The sequence below is a fragment of the Loxodonta africana genome, chromosome 12 (genome assembly GCF_030014295.1).
Source record: "Loxodonta africana isolate mLoxAfr1 chromosome 12, mLoxAfr1.hap2, whole genome shotgun sequence".
Taxonomy (NCBI): Eukaryota; Metazoa; Chordata; class Mammalia; order Proboscidea; family Elephantidae; genus Loxodonta; species Loxodonta africana.
This window is the reverse complement of record NC_087353.1, coordinates 88,439,525-88,460,191: the sequence shown is the minus strand read 5'-3', so window position 1 is coordinate 88,460,191 and position 20,667 is coordinate 88,439,525. Positions and strand designations below refer to the sequence as shown.

Genomic DNA, 20,667 nt, shown 5'->3' with positions numbered 1-20,667 from the left:
ATGTCCTGTGTGTGGTTGTCAGAGTGGGTGTCATTGCAGAGTCTGTGGTAGCGGACCTGGGTGTTTCTGTAGTTGGGAAAGTTGGAGGAGTGGGTGAGATGAATGTAGTAGCCTTTGATATGTCTTTGGTAGTGATCGCAGATGTGATTTCAGTTGTGGGATTGGTGACAGTGCTACTTGGATTATTAAAGTCTGTTGTCCCAGATGCAGATACAGATATGGCTTCAGCGGTAAGGAGCATGGTAGTCACGGAAGGCGTCAGGGTAGTGTTTGTAGTCTCACTGCTGACTGTTTCTGTACTTGGGAAGAATGAAGAAGATGAAAGCATTTGTGTGGGTGAAGTTCCTGTATCAGTGGTCATGGTAGCAGGGGTGGTGGTCGTGGAAGAATGAGCTGTCTTCTTGGAAGTGACTGATGAAGTGACTGGGGAAGTGGAGGTAAATTCCGTAGTGTCTGTAGAGGTGTCCGTGGTAGGAGTAAGTGCAGATGTCCATATGGATGTTGCATCAGATGTTGCAGCGGTCACCTCGCTTGTTTCTATTGTGGCTGCAGTGGATGAAGGTGGTAGAGGAGTTGTGGATGTTGCCAGTGTGTTAGTGGAGGTGATGGGTGAGAAGGTGGATTCAGCTGTTGTGTGCAGTGTTTGTCTGATGGTTGGGGATGTGTAGACACTATCCTTGGGAATTGTCCTTGTAATGCTGGTAAATGCTGAAGTGGAGATGACAGAGGTAACAGGAATGGTCATAGTGCCGGGAAGTGTAGGGGTGCTTTCGGTACTTGGAGGCAAAGTGATCACAGTGGGCCTTGTGGAAGACAATGTGGTAACACTCAATGCCGTTTCCGTGTTTTGGTGAGTGGAGGAAGATGGAATGAAATTTGTGGGGGTCCCTGATGTACTGCTAACAGTGTGCATTGAGGTGCTGGCTGTCGTACTAAATGTACCTGTGGTAACGGCGAGTGAGAATGTGACTGTAGTAGGTGTTGCTGTAGTCATGCCTGTCCAAAGAGATGATGAAGGTATATTCGTTGATGTGCCCTCGGTACCAGAGGTAGTTGCAGATGAGTTGATAGTCGATGTGGATGTCCTGTCTGTGGCGAGGGTGCGTGTGTAAGTGACACCTGATGTCCTCTGCGTGTTTGTCAGAGTGGGTGTTGTTACAGAGTCTGTGGTAGTGGACCTGGCTGTTTGTGTAGCTGGGAAAGTTGGAGACGTGGGTGTGATGAATGTAGTAGCTATTGATATATCAGTGGTAGTGATCGCAGATGTGCTTTCAGTCGTGGAAGTGGTGAGAGTACTACTTGGGGAATTGGAGCCTGTGGGCTCAAATTTAGGAGTAGATATGGCATCAGTGGTAAGGAGTGTGGTAGTCATGGAGGATGTCGGGGTAGTGTTTGTAGTCTCACTGCTGACTGCTTCTGTACTTAAGACCGGTGAAGAAGACGAAAGCATGTGTCTGGGTGATGTTACTGTATCGGTGGTCATGGCAGCAGGGGTGGTAGGCGTGGAAGAATGGACTGTACTTGTGGGAGTGACTGATGAAGTGGCCGGGGAGGTAGAGGTGAATTCCGTAGTGAGAGTGTCTGTAGAGATGTCCGTGGTAGGAGTAAGTGTAGATGTCTGCACGGATATTGCATTAGATGTTGCAACAGTCAACTTGTTTATTTCTGTTGTGGCTGCAGTGGATGAAGGTGGTAATGGAGTTGTGGATGTTGTGAATGTATTGGTAGAAGTTGGTAACAAGGTGGTTTCAGCTGTAGTGCCCACTGTTTGTGTGCGGGTTGGAGATGTATAGACACTCTCTGTGGGAGTTGTCCATGTACTGCTGGTAAATGTCGAAGTGGAGATGTCAGCGGTAACAGGAATAGTCCTAGTGACAGGAAGTGTAGGGGTGCTTTCAGTAATTGGAGGTGAAGTGATCACAGTGGGCCTTGTGGAAGACGATGTGGTAACACTGAATGTTGTTTCCGTGTTTTGGTGAGTGGAGGAAGGTGGAATGATAGTTGTGGAGGTTCCTGATGCACTGCTGACAGTGTGCGTTGAGGTGCTGGCTGTCGTATTAAATGTACCTGTGGTAACCATAGGTGAGAGGGTGATTGTAGTAGGTGTTGCTGTAGTCGTGCTGCTAGTAAGAGATGATGGTGTATTAGTTGATGTCTCTTCAGTACCAGAGGTAGTTGCAGAGGAGCTGATTGCTGATGTGGCTGTGCTCTCTGTGGACAGGGTGTGTGTGAAAGTGGCACCTGATGTCCTGTGTGTGGTTGCCAGAGTGGGTGTTGTTACAGAGTCTGTGGTAGTGGACCTGGCTGTTTGTGTAGTTGAAAAAGTTGTAGAAGTGGGTGTGATGAAGGTTGTAGTTGCATCAGTGGTAATGATCACAGATGTGATTTCAGTTGTGGGATTGGAGACAGTACTACTTGGAGTATTAGAGCCTGTCGTCTCAGATGTAGGTATAGATATGGCATCAGTGGTAAGGAGTTTAGTAGTCATAGAGGGCGTCAGGGTAGTGTTTGTAGTGCTGACTGTTTCAGTACTTGGGACAGGTGAAGAAGACAAAAGCGTGTGTGTGGGTAATGTTACTATGTTGGTGGCCATAGGAGCAGGGGTGGTGGTCGTGGAAGAATGAACTGTACTCATGGGAGTGACTGGTGAAGTCGCCGGGGAAGTAGAGGTAAATTCCGTAGTGTCTGTAGAGGTGTCCGTGGTAGGAGCAAATGTAGACGTCTGCACGGATGTTGCATAGGACGTTGCAGCAGTCACCTCGCTTGTTTCTGTTGTGGCTGCAGTGGACGAAGGTGGTAGAGGAGTTGTGGATATGGTGAATGTATTGGTGGAAGTGGGTGGGGAAGTGGTTTCAGTGGTAGTGCCCACTGTTTGTGTGCTGCTTGGAGACTTGTAGACACTCTCTGTGGGAGTTGTCCACGTACTGCTTGGAAACGTTGAAGTGGAGGCAGCAGATGTAGTGGGAATGGTCGTAGTGATGGGACGTGTAGAGGTGCTTTCCGTACTTGCAGGCAAAGTGGTCATCGTGGGCATTAAGGAAGACGATGTGGTAAAACTGAATGTTGTTTCTGTGTTTTGGTGAGTGGAGGAAGATGCAATGATATTTGTGGGGGTTCCTGATGTAGTCCTAACAGTGTCCGTTGCAGTGATGGCTGTCATACTAAATGTATCTGTGGTAACCGTGGGTGAGAGGGTGACTGTTGTAGGTGTTGCTGTAGTCATGCCAGTACTAAGAGATGATGGAGGTATATTTGTTGATGTGCCCTCGGTACCAGAGGTGGTGGCAGATGAGTTGATAGTCAATGTGGATGTCCTGTCTGTGGAGAGGGTGCGTGTGTAAGTGACACCTGATGTCCTGTGCGTGTTCGTCAGAGTGGGTGTTGTTACAGAGTCTGTGGTAGTGGAACTGGCTGTTTGTGTAGCTGGGAAAGTTGGAGACGTGGGTGTGATGAATGTAGTAGCTGTTGATACATCAGTGGTAGTGATCGCAGATGTGCTTTCAGTTGTGGGAGTGGTGACAGTACTACTTGGAGAGTTAGAGCCTGTGGGCTCAGATTTAGGAGTAGATATGGCATCAGTGGTAAGGAGTGTGGTAGTCATGGAGGACGTCGGGGCAGTGTTTGTAGTCTCACTGCTGACTGCTTCTGTACTTAAGACCGGTGAAGAAGACGAAAGCATGTGTCTGGGTGATGTTACTGTACCGGTGGTCATGGCAGCAGGGGTGGTAGGCGTGGAAGAATGGACTGTACTTGTGGGAGTGACTGATGAAGTGGCCAGGGAAGTAGAGGTAAATTCCGTAATGAGAGTGTCTATAGAGGTGTCCGTGGTAGGAGTAAGTGTAGATGTCTGCACAGATATTGAATTAGATGTTGTGACAGTCAACTTGCCTATTTCTGTTGTGGCTGCAGTGGATGAAGGTGGTAATGGAGTTGTGGATGTTGTGAATGTATTGGTAGAAGTGGGTAACAAGGTGGTTTCAGCTGTAGTGCCCACTGTTTGTGTGCTGGTTGGAGATGTGTAGACACTCTCTGTGGGAGTTGTCCATGTACTGCTGGTAAATGTCGAAGTGGAGATGTCAGCGGTAACAGGAATTGTCCTAGTGACAGGAAGTGTAGGGGTGCTTTCAGTAATTGGAGGTGAAGTGATCACAGTGGGCCTTGTGGAAGATGATGTGGTAACACCGAATGTTGTTTCCGTGTTTTGGTGAGTGGAGGAAGGTGGAATGATAGTTGTGGAGGTTCCTGATGCACTGCTGACAGTGTGCGCTGAGGTGCTGGCTGTCGTATTAAATGTACCTGTGGTAACCGTAGGTGAGAGGGTGATTGTAGTAGGTGTTGCTGTAGTCGTGCTGCTAGTAAGAGATGACGGTGTATTAGTTGATGTCTCTTCAGTACCAGAGGTAGTTGCAGAGGAGCTGATTGCTGATGTGGCTGTGCTCTCTGTGGACAGGGTGTGTGTGAAAGTGGCACCTGATGTCCTGTGTGTGGTTGTCAGAGTGGGTGTTGTTACAGAGTCTGTGGTAGTGGACCTGGCTGTTTGTGTAGTTGGAAAAGTTGTAGAAGTGGGTGTGATGAAGGTTGTAGTTGCATCAGTGGTAATGATCACAGATGTGATTTCAGTTGTGGGATTGGAGACAGTACTACTTGGAGTATTAGAGCCTGTCGTCTCAGATGTAGGTATAGATATGGCATCAGTGGTAAGGAGTTTAGTAGTCATAGAGGGCGTCAGGGTAGTGTTTGTAGTCTCACTGCTGACTGTTTCAGTACTTGGGACAGGTGAAGAAGACAAAAGCGTGTGTGTGGGTAATGTTACTATGTTGGTGGCCATAGGAGCAGGGGTGGTGGTCGTGGAAGAATGAACTGTACTCATGGGAGTGACTGGTGAAGTCGCCGGGGAAGTAGAGGTAAATTCCGTAGTGTCTGTAGAGGTGTCCGTGGTAGGAGCAAATGTAGACGTCTGCACGGATGTTGCATTGGACATTGCAGAGGTCACCTCGCTTGTTTCTGTTGTGGCTGCAGTGGACGAAGGTGGTAGAGGAGTTGTGGATATGGTGAATGTATTGGTGGAAGTGGGTGGGTAAGTGGTTTCAGTGGTAGTGCCCACTGTTTGTGTGCTGCTTGGAGACTTGTAGACACTCTCTGTGGGAGTTGTCCACGTACTGCTTGGAAACGTTGAAGTGGAGGCAGCAGATGTAGTGGGAATGGTCGTAGTGACGGGACGTGTAGAGGTGCTTTCCGTACTTGCAGGCAAAGTGGTCATCGTGGGCATTAAGGAAGACGATGTGGTAAAACTGAATGTTGTTTCTGTGTTTTGGTGAGTGGAGGAAGATGCAATGATATTTGTGGGGGTTCCTGATGTAGTCCTAACAGTGTCCGTTGCAGTGATGGCTGTCATACTAAATGTATCTGTGGTAACCGTGGGTGAGAGGGTGACTGTTGTAGGTGTTGCTGTAGTCATGCCAGTACTAAGAGATGATGGAGGTATATTTGTTGATGTGCCCTCGGTACCAGAGGTGGTGGCAGATGAGTTGATAGTCAATGTGGATGTCCTGTCTGTGGAGAGGGTGCGTGTGTAAGTGACACCTGATGTCCTGTGCGTGTTCGTCAGAGTGGGTGTTGTTACAGAGTCTGTGGTAGTGGAACTGGCTGTTTGTGTAGCTGGGAAAGTTGGAGACGTGGGTGTGATGAATGTAGTAGCTGTTGATACATCAGTGGTAGTGATCGCAGATGTGCTTTCAGTTGTGGGAGTGGTGACAGTACTACTTGGAGAGTTAGAGCCTGTGGGCTCAGATTTAGGAGTAGATATGGCATCAGTGGTAAGGAGTGTGGTAGTCATGGAGGACGTCGGGGCAGTGTTTGTAGTCTCACTGCTGACTGCTTCTGTACTTAAGACCGGTGAAGAAGACGAAAGCATGTGTCTGGGTGATGTTACTGTATCGGTGGTCATGGCAGCAGGGGTGGTAGGCGTGGAAGAATGGACTGTACTTGTGGGAGTGACTGATGAAGTGGCCAGGGAAGTAGAGGTAAATTCCGTAATGAGAGTGTCTATAGAGGTGTCCGTGGTAGGAGTAAGTGTAGATGTCTGCACAGATATTGAATTAGATGTTGTGACGGTCAACTTGCCTATTTCTGTTGTGGCTGCAGTGGATGAAGGTGGTAATGGAGTTGTGGATGTTGTGAATGTATTGGTGGAAGTGGGTAACAAGGTGGTTTCAGCTGTAGTGCCCACTGTTTGTGTGCTGGTTGGAGATGTGTAGACACTCTCTGTGGGAGTTGTCCATGTACTGCTGGTAAATGTCGAAGTGGAGATGTCAGCGGTAACAGGAATTGTCCTAGTGACAGGAAGTGTAGGGGCGCTTTCAGTAATTGGAGGTGAAGTGATCACAGTGGGCCTTGTGGAAGATGATGTGGTAACACCGAATGTTGTTTCCGTGTTTTGGTGAGTGGAGGAAGGTGGAATGATAGTTGTGGAGGTTCCTGATGCACTGCTGACAGTGTGCGCTGAGGTGCTGGCTGTCGTATTAAATGTACCTGTGGTAACCGTAGGTGAGAGGGTGATTGTAGTAGGTGTTGCTGTAGTCGTGCTGCTAGTAAGAGATGACGGTGTATTAGTTGATGTCTCTTCAGTACCAGAGGTAGTTGCAGAGGAGCTGATTGCTGATGTGGCTGTGCTCTCTGTGGACAGGGTGTGTGTGAAAGTGGCACCTGATGTCCTGTGTGTGGTTGTCAGAGTGGGTGTTGTTACAGAGTCTGTGGTAGTGGACCTGGCTGTTTGTGTAGTTGGAAAAGTTGTAGAAGTGGGTGTGATGAAGGTTGTAGTTGCATCAGTGGTAATGATCACAGATGTGATTTCAGTTGTGGGATTGGAGACAGTACTACTTGGAGTATTAGAGCCTGTCGTCTCAGATGTAGGTATAGATATGGCATCAGTGGTAAGGAGTTTAGTAGTCATAGAGGGCGTCAGGGTAGTGTTTGTAGTGCTGACTGTTTCAGTACTTGGGACAGGTGAAGAAGACAAAAGCGTGTGTGTGGGTAATGTTACTATGTTGGTGGCCATAGGAGCAGGGGTGGTGGTCGTGGAAGAATGAACTGTACTCATGGGAGTGACTGGTGAAGTCGCCGGGGAAGTAGAGGTAAATTCCGTAGTGTCTGTAGAGGTGTCCGTGGTAGGAGCAAATGTAGACGTCTGCACGGATGTTGCATTGGACATTGCAGAGGTCACCTCGCTTGTTTCTGTTGTGGCTGCAGTGGACGAAGGTGGTAGAGGAGTTGTGGATATGGTGAATGTATTGGTGGAAGTGGGTGGGTAAGTGGTTTCAGTGGTAGTGCCCACTGTTTGTGTGCTGGTTAGAGACTTGTAGGCACTCTCTGTGGGAGTTGTCCACGTACTACTTGGAAACGTTGAAGTGGAGGCAGCAGACGTAGTAGGAATGGTCGTAGTGACGGGACGTGTAGAGGTGCTTTCCGTACTTGCAGGCAAAGTGGTCATCGTGGGCATTAAGGAAGACGATGTGGTAAAACTGAATGTTGTTTCTGTGTTTTGGTGAGTGGAGGAAGATGCAATGATATTTGTGGGGGTTCCTGATGTAGTCCTAACAGTGTCCGTTGCAGTGATGGCTGTCATACTAAATGTATCTGTGGTAACCGTGGGTGAGAGGGTGACTGTTGTAGGTGTTGCTGTAGTCATGCCAGTACTAAGAGATGATGGAGGTATATTTGTTGATGTGCCCTCGGTACCAGAGGTGGTGGCAGATGAGTTGATAGTCAATGTGGATGTCCTGTCTGTGGAGAGGGTGCGTGTGTAAGTGACACCTGATGTCCTGTGCGTGTTCGTCAGAGTGGGTGTTGTTACAGAGTCTGTGGTAGTGGAACTGGCTGTTTGTGTAGCTGGGAAAGTTGGAGACGTGGGTGTGATGAATGTAGTAGCTGTTGATACATCAGTGGTAGTGATCGCAGATGTGCTTTCAGTTGTGGGAGTGGTGACAGTACTACTTGGAGAGTTAGAGCCTGTGGGCTCAGATTTAGGAGTAGATATGGCATCAGTGGTAAGGAGTGTGGTAGTCATGGAGGACGTCGGGGCAGTGTTTGTAGTCTCACTGCTGACTGCTTCTGTACTTAAGACCGGTGAAGAAGACGAAAGCATGTGTCTGGGTGATGTTACTGTATCGGTGGTCATGGCAGCAGGGGTGGTAGGCGTGGAAGAATGGACTGTACTTGTGGGAGTGACTGATGAAGTGGCCAGGGAAGTAGAGGTAAATTCCGTAATGAGAGTGTCTATAGAGGTGTCCGTGGTAGGAGTAAGTGTAGATGTCTGCACAGATATTGAATTAGATGTTGTGACGGTCAACTTGCTTATTTCTGTTGTGGCTGCAGTGGATGAAGGTGGTAATGGAGTTGTGGATGTTGTGAATGTATTGGTGGAAGTGGGTAACAAGGTGGTTTCAGCTGTAGTGCCCACTGTTTGTGTGCTGGTTGGAGATGTGTAGACACTCTCTGTGGGAGTTGTCCATGTACTGCTGGTAAATGTCGAAGTGGAGATGTCAGCGGTAACAGGAATTGTCCTAGTGACAGGAAGTGTAGGGGTGCTTTCAGTAATTGGAGGTGAAGTGATCACAGTGGGCCTTGTGGAAGATGATGTGGTAACACCGAATGTTGTTTCCGTGTTTTGGTGAGTGGAGGAAGGTGGAATGATAGTTGTGGAGGTTCCTGATGCACTGCTGACAGTGTGCGCTGAGGTGCTGGCTGTCGTATTAAATGTACCTGTGGTAACCATAGGTGAGAGGGTGATTGTAGTAGGTGTTGCTGTAGTCGTGCTGCTAGTAAGAGATGACGGTGTATTAGTTGATGTCTCTTCAGTACCAGAGGTAGTTGCAGAGGAGCTGATTGCTGATGTGGCTGTGCTCTCTGTGGACAGGGTGTGTGTGAAAGTGGCACCTGATGTCCTGTGTGTGGTTGTCAGAGTGGGTGTTGTTACAGAGTCTGTGGTAGTGGACCTGGCTGTTTGTGTAGTTGGAAAAGTTGTAGAAGTGGGTGCTATGAAGGTTGTAGTTGCATCAGTGGTAATGATCTCAGATGTGATTTCAGTTGTGGGATCGGAGACAGTATTACTTGGAGTATTAGAGCCTGTCGTCTCAGATGTAGGTATAGATATGGCATCAGTGGTAAGGAGTTTAGTAGTCATAGAGGGCGTCAGGGTAGTGTTTGTAGTCTCACTGCTGACTGTTTCAGTACTTGGGACAGGTGAAGAAGACAAAAGCGTGTGTGTGGGTAATGTTACTATGTTGGTGGCCATAGGAGCAGGGGTGGTGGTCGTGGAAGAATGAACTGTACTCATGGGAGTGACTGGTGAAGTCGCCGGGGAAGTAGAGGTAAATTCCGTAGTGTCTGTAGAGGTGTCCGTGGTAGGAGCAAATGTAGACGTCTGCACGGATGTTGCATTGGACATTGCAGAGGTCACCTCGCTTGTTTCTGTTGTGGCTGCAGTGGACGAAGGTGGTAGAGGAGTTGTGGATATGGTGAATGTATTGGTGGAAGTGGGTGGGTAAGTGGTTTCAGTGGTAGTGCCCACTGTTTGTGTGCTGGTTAGAGACTTGTAGGCACTCTCTGTGGGAGTTGTCCACGTACTACTTGGAAACGTTGAAGTGGAGGCAGCAGACGTAGTAGGAATGGTCGTAGTGACGGGACGTGTAGAGGTGCTTTCCGTACTTGCAGGCAAAGTGGTCATCGTGGGCATTAAGGAAGACGATGTGGTAAAACTGAATGTTGTTTCTGTGTTTTGGTGAGTGGAGGAAGATGCAATGATATTTGTGGGGGTTCCTGATGTAGTCCTAACAGTGTCCGTTGCAGTGATGGCTGTCATACTAAATGTATCTGTGGTAACCGTGGGTGAGAGGGTGACTGTTGTAGGTGTTGCTGTAGTCATGCCAGTACTAAGAGATGATGGAGGTATATTTGTTGATGTGCCCTCGGTACCAGAGGTGGTGGCAGATGAGTTGATAGTCAATGTGGATGTCCTGTCTGTGGAGAGGGTGCGTGTGTAAGTGACACCTGATGTCCTGTGCGTGTTCGTCAGAGTGGGTGTTGTTACAGAGTCTGTGGTAGTGGAACTGGCTGTTTGTGTAGCTGGGAAAGTTGGAGACGTGGGTGTGATGAATGTAGTAGCTGTTGATACATCAGTGGTAGTGATCGCAGATGTGCTTTCAGTTGTGGGAGTGGTGACAGTACTACTTGGAGAGTTAGAGCCTGTGGGCTCAGATTTAGGAGTAGATATGGCATCAGTGGTAAGGAGTGTGGTAGTCATGGAGGACGTCGGGGCAGTGTTTGTAGTCTCACTGCTGACTGCTTCTGTACTTAAGACCGGTGAAGAAGACGAAAGCATGTGTCTGGGTGATGTTACTGTATCGGTGGTCATGGCAGCAGGGGTGGTAGGCGTGGAAGAATGGACTGTACTTGTGGGAGTGACTGATGAAGTGGCCAGGGAAGTAGAGGTAAATTCCGTAATGAGAGTGTCTATAGAGGTGTCCGTGGTAGGAGTAAGTGTAGATGTCTGCACAGATATTGAATTAGATGTTGTGACGGTCAACTTGCTTATTTCTGTTGTGGCTGCAGTGGATGAAGGTGGTAATGGAGTTGTGGATGTTGTGAATGTATTGGTGGAAGTGGGTAACAAGGTGGTTTCAGCTGTAGTGCCCACTGTTTGTGTGCTGGTTGGAGATGTGTAGACACTCTCTGTGGGAGTTGTCCATGTACTGCTGGTAAATGTCGAAGTGGAGATGTCAGCGGTAACAGGAATTGTCCTAGTGACAGGAAGTGTAGGGGTGCTTTCAGTAATTGGAGGTGAAGTGATCACAGTGGGCCTTGTGGAAGATGATGTGGTAACACCGAATGTTGTTTCCGTGTTTTGGTGAGTGGAGGAAGGTGGAATGATAGTTGTGGAGGTTCCTGATGCACTGCTGACAGTGTGCGCTGAGGTGCTGGCTGTCGTATTAAATGTACCTGTGGTAACCATAGGTGAGAGGGTGATTGTAGTAGGTGTTGCTGTAGTCGTGCTGCTAGTAAGAGATGACGGTGTATTAGTTGATGTCTCTTCAGTACCAGAGGTAGTTGCAGAGGAGCTGATTGCTGATGTGGCTGTGCTCTCTGTGGACAGGGTGTGTGTGAAAGTGGCACCTGATGTCCTGTGTGTGGTTGTCAGAGTGGGTGTTGTTACAGAGTCTGTGGTAGTGGACCTGGCTGTTTGTGTAGTTGGAAAAGTTGTAGAAGTGGGTGCTATGAAGGTTGTAGTTGCATCAGTGGTAATGATCTCAGATGTGATTTCAGTTGTGGGATCGGAGACAGTATTACTTGGAGTATTAGAGCCTGTCGTCTCAGATGTAGGTATAGATATGGCATCAGTGGTAAGGAGTTTAGTAGTCATAGAGGGCGTCAGGGTAGTGTTTGTAGTCTCACTGCTGACTGTTTCAGTACTTGGGACAGGTGAAGAAGACAAAAGCGTGTGTGTGGGTAATGTTACTATGTTGGTGGCCATAGGAGCAGGGGTGGTGGTCGTGGAAGAATGAACTGTACTCATGGGAGTGACTGGTGAAGTCGCCGGGGAAGTAGAGGTAAATTCCGTAGTGTCTGTAGAGGTGTCCGTGGTAGGAGCAAATGTAGACGTCTGCACGGATGTTGCATTGGACATTGCAGAGGTCACCTCGCTTGTTTCTGTTGTGGCTGCAGTGGACGAAGGTGGTAGAGGAGTTGTGGATATGGTGAATGTATTGGTGGAAGTGGGTGAGGAAGTTTTTTCAGCAGTACTGCCCACTGTTTGTGTGCTGCTTGGAGACTTGTAGACACTCTCTGTGGGAGTTGTCCACGTACTGCTTGGAAACGTTGAAGTGGAGGCAGCAGATGTAGTGGGAATGGTCGTAGTGATGGGACGTGTAGAGGTGCTTTCCGTACTTGCAGGCAAAGTGGTCATCGTGGGCATTAAGGAAGACGATGTGGTAAAACTGAATGTTGTTTCTGTGTTTTGGTGAGTGGAGGAAGATGCAATGATATTTGTGGGGGTTCCTGATGTAGTCCTAACAGTGTCCGTTGCAGTGATGGCTGTCATACTAAATGTATCTGTGGTAACCGTGGGTGAGAGGGTGACTGTAGTAGGTGTTGCTGTAGTCATGCCAGTACTAAGAGATGATGGAGGTATATTTGTTGATGTGCCCTCGGTACCAGAGGTGGTGGCAGATGAGTTGATAGTCAATGTGGATGTCCTGTCTGTGGAGAGGGTGTGTGTGTAAGTGACACCTGATGTCCTGTGCGTGTTCGTCAGAGTGGGTGTTGTTACAGAGTCTGTGGTAGTGGACCTGGCTGTTTGTGTAGCTGGGAAAGTTGGAGACGTGGGTGTGATGAATGTAGTAGCTGTTGATACATCAGTGGTAGTGATCGCAGATGTGCTTTCAGTTGTGGGAGTGGTGACAGTACTACTTGGAGAATTAGAGGCTGTGGTCTCAGATTTAGGAGTAGATATGGCATCAGTGGTAAGGAGTGTGGTAGTCATGGAGGACGTCGGGGCAGCGTTTGTAGTCTCGCTGCTGACTGCTTCTGTACTTAAGACCGGTGAAGAAGACGAAAGCAAGTGTGTGGGTGATGTTACTGTATCGGTGGTCATGGCAGCAGGGGTGGTGTTCGTGGAAGAATGGACTGTACTTGTGGGAGTGACTGATGAAGTGGCCGGGGAAGTAGAGGTATATTCCGTAGTGAGAGTGTCTATAGTGGTGTCCGTGGTAGGAGTAAGTGTAGATGTCTGCACGGAGATTGAATTAGATGTTGTGACAGTCAACTTGCCTATTTCTGTTGTGGCTGCAGTGGATGAAGGTGGTAATGGAGTTGTGGATGTTGTGAATGTATTGGTAGAAGTTGGTGACAAGGTGGTTTCAGCTATAGTGCCCACTGTTTGTGTGCTGGTTGGAGATGTGTAGACACTCTCTGTGGGAGCTGTCCATGTACTGCTGGTAAATGTCAAAGTGGAGACAGCGGACGTAGTGGGAATGGTTGTAGTGACGGGAAGTGTAGGGGTGCTTTCAGTACTTGCAAGCCAAGTGATAATTGTGGGCATTATGGAAGATGAAGTCTTAACACTCAATGTTGTGTTTGTGTTTTGGTGAGCGGAGGAAGATGCAGTGATGTTTGTAGGGGTTCCTGATGTACTGCTAACAGTGTGTGTTGAGGTGATGGCTGTCGTTCTAAATTTACCTGTAGTAACCGTGGGTGAGATGGTGACTGTAGTAGGTGTTGCTGTAGTCATGCCAGGACTAAGAGATAATGGAGGTATATTCGTTGATATGCCCTCGGTACCAGAGGTAGTTGCAGATGAGATGATTGCCGACATGGATGTCCTCTCTGTAGAGAGGGTATTTGTAGAAGTGACATCTGATGTCCTGTGTGTGGTTGTCCGAGTGGGTGTTCTTACAGAGTCTGTGGTAGCGGACCTGGCTGTTTGTGTAGCTGGGAAGGTTGAAGAAGTGGGGGTGATGAAGGTAGTAGTTATCTCAGTGGTAGTGATCACAGATGTGATTTCAGTTGTGGGATAGGTGACAGTACTACTTGGAGTATTAGAGCCTGTGGTCTCAGATGTCGGTGTAGATATGGCATCAGTCATAAGGAGTGTAGTGGTCATGGAGGGTGTCGGGTTAGTATTTGTAGTCTCACTGCTGAGTATTTCTGAATTTGGGACAGGTGAAGAAGACGAAAGCGTATGTGTGGATGATGTTACTATATCGGTAGTCATGGTAGCATGGGTGCTGGTCTTGGAAGAATGAACTGTACTCGTGGGAGTGAGTGATAAAGTGGTAGGAGAAATAGTGGTAAATTCCATTGTGTCTGCAGAGGTGTCCATGGTAGGAGTAAGTGTAGATGTCTGCAAGGATGTTTCTTTAGACGTTGGGATGGTCATCTTGCTTGTTTCTGTTGTGGCTGCAGTGGATGAAGGTGGTAGAGGAGTTGTGGATGTTGTCAATGTATTGGTGGAAGTGAGTGAGAAGGTGGTTTCAGCTGTAGTGTGCAGTGTTTGTGTGCTGGTTGGGGATGTGTGGACACTCTTTGTGGGAGGTGTCCATGTAGTGCTGGTAGATGTTGAAGTGGAGACGGCAGAGGTAATGGGAATGATTGTAGTAAGGTGAAGTGTAGGGGTGCTTCCAGTACTTGCAGGTGAAGTGATCATAGTGGGTGTTGTGGAAGACGATGTGGTAACACTGAATGTTGTTTCCGTGTTTTGGTGAGTGGAGGAAGATGCAATGATATTTGTGGGGGTTTCTGATGTACCTCTAATGGTGTGCGATGTAGTGATGGCTGTCGTACTAAATGCATCTGTGGTAACGGTCGGTGAGAGGGTGAATGTAGTAGGTGTTTCTGTAGTCATGCCAATACTAAGAGATGATGGCCGTATATTAGTTGATGTGCCCTCAGTACCGGAGGTTGTTGCAGATGAGATGATTGCTGACGTGGCTGTGCTCTCTGTGGAGAGGGTGTGTGTGGAAGTGACACCTGATGTCCTGTGTGTGGTTGTCAGCGTGGGTATTGTTACAGAGTCTGTGGCTGTTTCTGTAGTTAGAACAGTTGGAGAAGTGGGTGTGATGAATGTAGTAGTTGTTGGTATGTCAGTGGTAGTGATTGCAGATGTGATTTCAGTCATGGGGTTGGTGACAGTACTACTTGGAGATTTAAAGTCTGTAGTCTCAGATGTAGGAGTAGATACGGCAAGAGTGGCAAGGACTGTGGTAGTAATGGTGGGCGTCAGGATAGTGTTTGTAGTCTCACTGCTCACTGTTTCTGTACTTGGCACAGGTGAAAATGATGTTACTGAATCAGTGGTCATGGTAGCAGGGATGGTGGTCGTGGAGGAATGAATTATACTCGTGGGAGTGACTGATGAAGTGGCCCGGGAAGTAGAAGTAAATTCCGTAGTGAGAGTGTCTGTAGAGGTGTCCGTGGTAGGAGTAAGTGTAGGTGTCTGCAAGAATGTTGCTTTCGACGTTGGGATGGCCGTCTCACTTGTTTCTGTTCTGGCTGCAGTGGGTGAAGGTGGTAGAAGAGTTGTGGACGTTGTGAGTGTATTCATGTAATGTGGTGATGAAGTGGTTTCGGCTGTTGTGTGCAGTGTGTTTGTGATGGCTGTGGATGTGTAGACACTCTCTCTAGTAGCAGAAGGGGTCGTGGCTGATGATTCTTCATCTGTAGCGGGATTAGTACTGGTTATGGTTGTCTCTGTGTTCTCTGTGCCAGCAGTGGTGGTGCACGTTGTCGTGAAGGACACTTGGGTCGTTGTTATGCATGCGGTCGTGGGGTAAGTTGTGGTGATCAAGAGGCTTGTTGGAATTATGCATTCGGTAGTGGTCATGTAGACAATTATGGTAGGTGGACTTGTTTTTACCCTGATGACAAACTTTGATAATGGAATTGGTGTATCGGGATTGGTTGAAGATTTGAGCAAAGGTTCAAGAGTGGGCTTAAAGTTTTGGGATGTGTCGATAGTCCTATGTGTGATATTCCCTGTGCCAGAAATGGAAAAAGCAGTTTGTGGGGTACTGAATGGCCAATCTGTTGTGCCTTTAGTGCGTGGGAGATTGCTGACAACGGTGGGTGCTGCTTTTGCATTCGGCAGAAGTGCATTGGAGTTTGATGTAGCTGTGCGTGAAGTTCCTGTATTGGTGGTAGAACAGAGGAATGTATTGGTGACTTCGTCGGTCATTTTTTCACCATACACCATATAGGTTTGTCACTACCCCATTTCCCAGAGATGCTATAGCTTTTTCCCTCATCGGAGGCCATTTGAAGCTGGGGGCTTTGGGTTCTTAAGCCCCTTCCATCTGTCTGCTCCTGGGGCACCTTTTCTAAGAGGAAGGGTGGAAATTACCCTCACTTTCTTGCTCAGCTTTGTCTGGTGGCTGACATCCTTGCCCTGGAATGGCCAAGCTGAAGACAGAGGTTCAACTGAGGCTCCTACTCCCCCTCCACACCCATCCCTTCCTCTTCAACACACCTCATACCCTCCTCTTACTCTGCTTCATTTGTCTGCCTGAAGTTCTCTCAGCCCTCCTGGCTCTCTGCCCATACCCTTTGACCCACCTCTGCCTCCTCCCCATGACCCACTGCTATCTGGGCTGATTCTTCTACAGAGAGACAGAGAACCTGGGCCAGAGGCAGGAAGTGAAGATTACTGTAGGGAGGGGCACCAAAGGTCTGAGAGAGGGCAATTAAGGACTACAGTGTGAGCAAGTGAATGTTAGACACAAAGGAGAGTGTGAGGGGAAGGACAGGGGGACAGAGGGATCAGAGAGGAGAAAGGAGCGTGGAGAACACCAAAGAGAAAAAAATGAGATTGAAGCACATGCTCTATTGAGATTGAAGGTCATAGAGAGAGGGGCCTGTGCTGAGAGGCTGATTGACAGTACAGAGAAGTAAGCTTCTAGAAAGGGATATCTCCACAGGCAGGCATGAGTTCTGGAGAACTTAAGGTTTAGGGGTAAGTGTTAATAAAAATAGACACTTGATTAATTAGTTTGCAGACATAATCCCCTCACTGTTTAAATACCATCAACCCCTTCTTACAGTCACGTTAAGCTGGGAGTGAGTGCCTGGGAAGCTTCATGCAGCCACAGCTGTTGCTAGAAAGAAGCACCCTCAGTCTGTTCTTCCTGCCTCCCTGGGACACTGCACATACTTTCTCTGAAAGCTGGGATTTCACTTCTCAGCCCAGCTTGGAGGTGTCAGAGAGGTCTCGGGAGAAGAGGACCATGAGGATTCCTGAACCCTGGAGTAGGTAAAAGGGTGAACTGTGAGCCTTTAGGTTGGCAAAGTCTAGGATTAGGGGTTGGGAGCAGACACTGGGAAGCAGAGGCAGGGGCAACAGGGATTCCATAGGGGAGGTCCCGGACCCTTTCTGGGAGGCCTCAGATCCACCCTTTCAGACAAAGTCAACTTTAGGATCGTGCCCTCAGCCCTGCTGACAACAGCAGTGCCCAGAAAGGTGGGCCCTTTTGGGCTGGAGAGTTTGGGGCAGAGCCAGGGGGATGGGTACTGGAGGAGCAAAGGCAGCAAAGCCCAAGGAAGAGGAGGGAGACCAGAGACAGAGGTGGAGACTCTGGGGAAGGTAGAATGCAGCACTGACAGAAGTAAACCAAAAAGCCAAGCCAAACCCACTGCCATTGAGTCAATTCTGACTCATAGTGACCCTATAGGACAGAGGAGAACTGCCCTATATAGTTTCCAAGGGGCGCCTGGTGGATTCAAATTGCCTACCTTTTGGTTAGCAGATGGAAGTAAAGGGAGGGGTAGAGTCGGTGTAGACAGAGCACAGGGGCTGAGAGGGTGGAGGGCAGAAGCAGGGCGGGGACTCAGAAAACTGAGTTAAAGCTGGGAAAAAGCTCTTCTGAGAAGAGCTGGAGCCCACACTTCCGGACAGCCAGGACAAAATGTGAGCACTGACCCCTGCAGCCTGCTCAGTCTGGGGTCAAAAGCAGCACTGGCTGGACCACCTCTTCCTTTTCCTCCCCCTGCCTCAGGTCTCCCTCCACCCATAGCTCTGAGGCAACCCCCTGAGTTTCCCTTTAGCCTCAGAACCACCCTCCCTGTCCCCGCCCATGCACATCAGCAAGGTTTCTCCAGCATCCCCCTACTCCTCCACTGCCACCTCTTCCCCTTACCTGTGCTTCCCAGGGGGGCCCTGAGCACCCAGAGGAGGCCGAGGAGCCCAAGCAGCTGCATGGGCCTGGTGGACAGAGTAGGCCAAGGGGGCTGGTGCCAGCAGGGGGCTGCTTAGCAGCAAGGAGGCGATCACAGGGTATTCACAGCAGCCCCAGCTTCAACCGAAAGTCAATTGAAAGTGAAGTGTCATGGTTATCTCCCTTGCTGGGCGTGGTGGCTAAGTGTACTTTCACCTTTGCACTGCTGCACCTCACCCCTGTTCTTCCTTCTCCCTCAATCCAGACTTCAGCTGTGGGAACGGGACACTGAGAAGCAGATATAAGACACGCCCAAGAGGTGTCAAGCAGGAAGACCGGCTGCTTACCCACCCCCAAGCCTGCTGGCCCCCAGGGAGCAGCTCCCAGACGCTGCCCTTCCCCTCCTGCTAGGAACTAGCAACACACTTGGGCTTGGACTCTGGAGCCTGGGTGGTGCTCTCACAGCCTGTCCCTAGTCTTAGTCCCACCTGGTGGTAAAAAACTCACTCTTCCCTTTCTCCATCCTGTCGTCGGCAACACCCTGGGGCTGTGATCTCACAGCCAGACAAAGCAACATGGAATTTACTCAGAAGTCATTTGAATATTTGCAGAGTCAGAGAGGGTCCCAGAAGAGAAAATACAGATGGCCAATGGAAACAACCAACCAGGAATCCTATTTTTGACCCAGCAGATCAGCGACTTTTAAAGTTTAATTCCATCAAGTGTTGGCAAAGGTGTAACGAAGAAACACACAGAGGGTGGGAGTATATGTGGGTTGGGTAGCTTTAAAAAGGCAATTTTGTGGCATCTACTAAAAATTTAAATGCACACCCCAGCTCCTTCTCTGTGTTCAAGAAGCACATCAAGGAGGAATTCAGGAGGATGTTTATTGCAAATCCAGTGAAAATTGGAAACACCATAAATAGCCTTCAGTAGGAGACTAGAAAGACTATGGAATACTCACACTCTAGAACTCTGTGCTTGAATCAGAAGGAAGGAGGTACTATCGTGGAAAGACTCCCGGAGTGTCTTGTTAAGTGAAAACAGTAGAAGGTTTTGTTAAAGTACCTGTGCGTGCGTGCACACGTGTGCACGCACACACATAATTCCCAGGGAGATTATATTGTGTGAATGTGTGTGTGCACACACTTTGGAAGGAGGCCCAACTACCCAACAACAGGTTTGCACTAGGAAGCATAAGGGAACTACAGTTGGGAATAAGAGTCAAGGGAACTTTAGCGCTATCCATAGTTTTTACTTTTTATGTGAAGACTATGTTCTGTGTTTGGAGGGAATTAAAAACTAATTTAAAACCTAGAATAATGCAGAATGGTGCCCAGGAAAGTAAAGTCCACCATGGAAGCCCTGTGTCTGGTAAAGAGATGACATTGCCACGTGAATTCAGAGCAGGAGGTGAGAACATCAGCCTCAGCATGTGGGGTAGGGGAGTGGGAGGACAAGGTGGTGGTGCCTCTGTTCCAGGTGAACTGGAGAGAATGAGGGAAGCCCAGAGCTCTTGGAGAGGATGAAGATGGGCACGAGATTGGTGCAGAAAAGGCTGCAGTCCAGAGGGGAAAGACCTGAAGGCTGAGGCCCAAGTGCCAGCCTCACCTCAATTGGGTGCCAATCCAGGTTTTGGCAACTGAAGCTTATACAATTTGAGTTTCCCTTTTAAACAAAAATACAAAATTATGAATACAAAATTAGGCCAGAGAACCCCTAAGGCCTTGGGAAGAGTCTTTGTATAGAGGGGACCCTGTCAATGCCCCTCTGCCCAGGAGTCCCAGGACTCAGGAATGAACAAAGGGTTGCAGAGTAGAAAGGCAGCCAGCACCCTCACCTCTGCCAGGCTCCCTGGGAGCTCCTGAAGCTGAGAGCCTCACAAGGCATCCCAAGAGGGGTGTTGTGAGTATAAACAAAGCACCCCTGGCAGAGCCTGGTGCAGCCGGTCTGGGAGACACAGTCTTTATTGCCCTGGCCTCAGAGGGTGTGTTGGCAGGCTAGGGAAGTGGGCAAAGGCACAAAAATATAAAGCCTCCAGAGGAGGTGGATCCCAGAGCCACCTCAAGAGAGGGAGTGAACACCAGGCCACTCTTGGGGTTCTCGATTTTGGGTCCCTGACACATTTGACCAGTTCGAACAGCAGTAAAATATATATATTTTCAGAAAGTTTTGTCGTTGCTATCTTCCAGAAGTACCCCTGGGGCTGGAGCTAGACAACTAAGCACAGGGACCGGCCAAGATGCTAGAAACAAAACAGGAGGTTTAGGATTTTCTGTATCTTTTTTAAAAAATCTACCAAATGCCAGTCTCTGCACTGGGGATACAAACATGAATCGATCCCTGTTGCAAGGACCATGCAGGCTCCTGGCGAGATGAATTCCAGAGCTGACTCTTTCAGGCTCCCGGATTCCTCCCCATTTACCTGTGGTGTCCTCTCCCTCTACTGACCACAGCCTCCTTCTCCAGCCAGACTGGCCTCCTTGCCTCAAGCTTTTGCCTAAGCTGTTTCTGACACCAGGAATGTCCTCTCCTCCTCCCTTTCTCTTTTCTCAGCCTATGAGAATGCTACTCATCCTTTCCCTTCCTGCTCCTTTCTTGCCTCCACCAGGAAGCTCCTTTCTTGCCTCCATCAGGAATTGACATCTCCCTCCCCTGACATTTAATGGTGCTTAATTACCATTTTTTTTTTTTTAATTACCAATATCTCTCCCATGGAATTTACTTATCATTACTGGCAGGTACTGTAGTCGTTAGCATGCCTGCCCATGAGGGGGAGGGAAAGATGACATCATAGCGCTACCAGCTGGGGCAGTGGCAGCTTTGCCTTTGGAAGCAAGGGAGCCCCAGCCCCACTCAGGGAAATAACCACCAAATCAAACCTGCTGCCAGAGAGTCGATTCTGACTCATAGAGACCCTATAGGACAGAATAGAACTTCCCCCATAGGGTTTTTCAAGGTTGTAAATCTT

General features: G+C 48.7%; 2 protein-coding genes across 2 annotated transcripts; both read right to left on the bottom strand.

Annotated features, from left to right (window-relative positions):
- Positions 1–506: 506 nt before the first annotated feature.
- Positions 507–9,575, bottom strand: MUC3A (mucin 3A, cell surface associated). Its single transcript, XM_064294810.1, has 4 exons — positions 1,822–9,575; positions 1,423–1,618; positions 943–1,089; positions 507–546 (listed from the first exon to the last, which is right to left on the bottom strand). The coding sequence occupies exons 1-4, from the start codon at positions 9,443–9,445 to the stop codon at positions 507–509; spliced, it is 8,007 nt and encodes a 2,668-aa protein (XP_064150880.1). The 5' UTR covers positions 9,446–9,575.
- Positions 9,576–9,623: 48 nt separating this feature from the next.
- LOC135232891 (mucin-3A-like) lies at positions 9,624–15,469 on the bottom strand. The gene is made up of 3 exons (XM_064294809.1): positions 11,693–15,469; positions 10,996–11,051; positions 9,624–9,768 (listed from the first exon to the last, which is right to left on the bottom strand). Exons 1-3 carry the CDS (start codon positions 15,371–15,373, stop codon positions 9,624–9,626), a joined length of 3,882 nt encoding a protein of 1,293 aa, XP_064150879.1. The 5' UTR covers positions 15,374–15,469.
- Between the last annotated feature and the right edge of the window lie 5,198 nt (positions 15,470–20,667).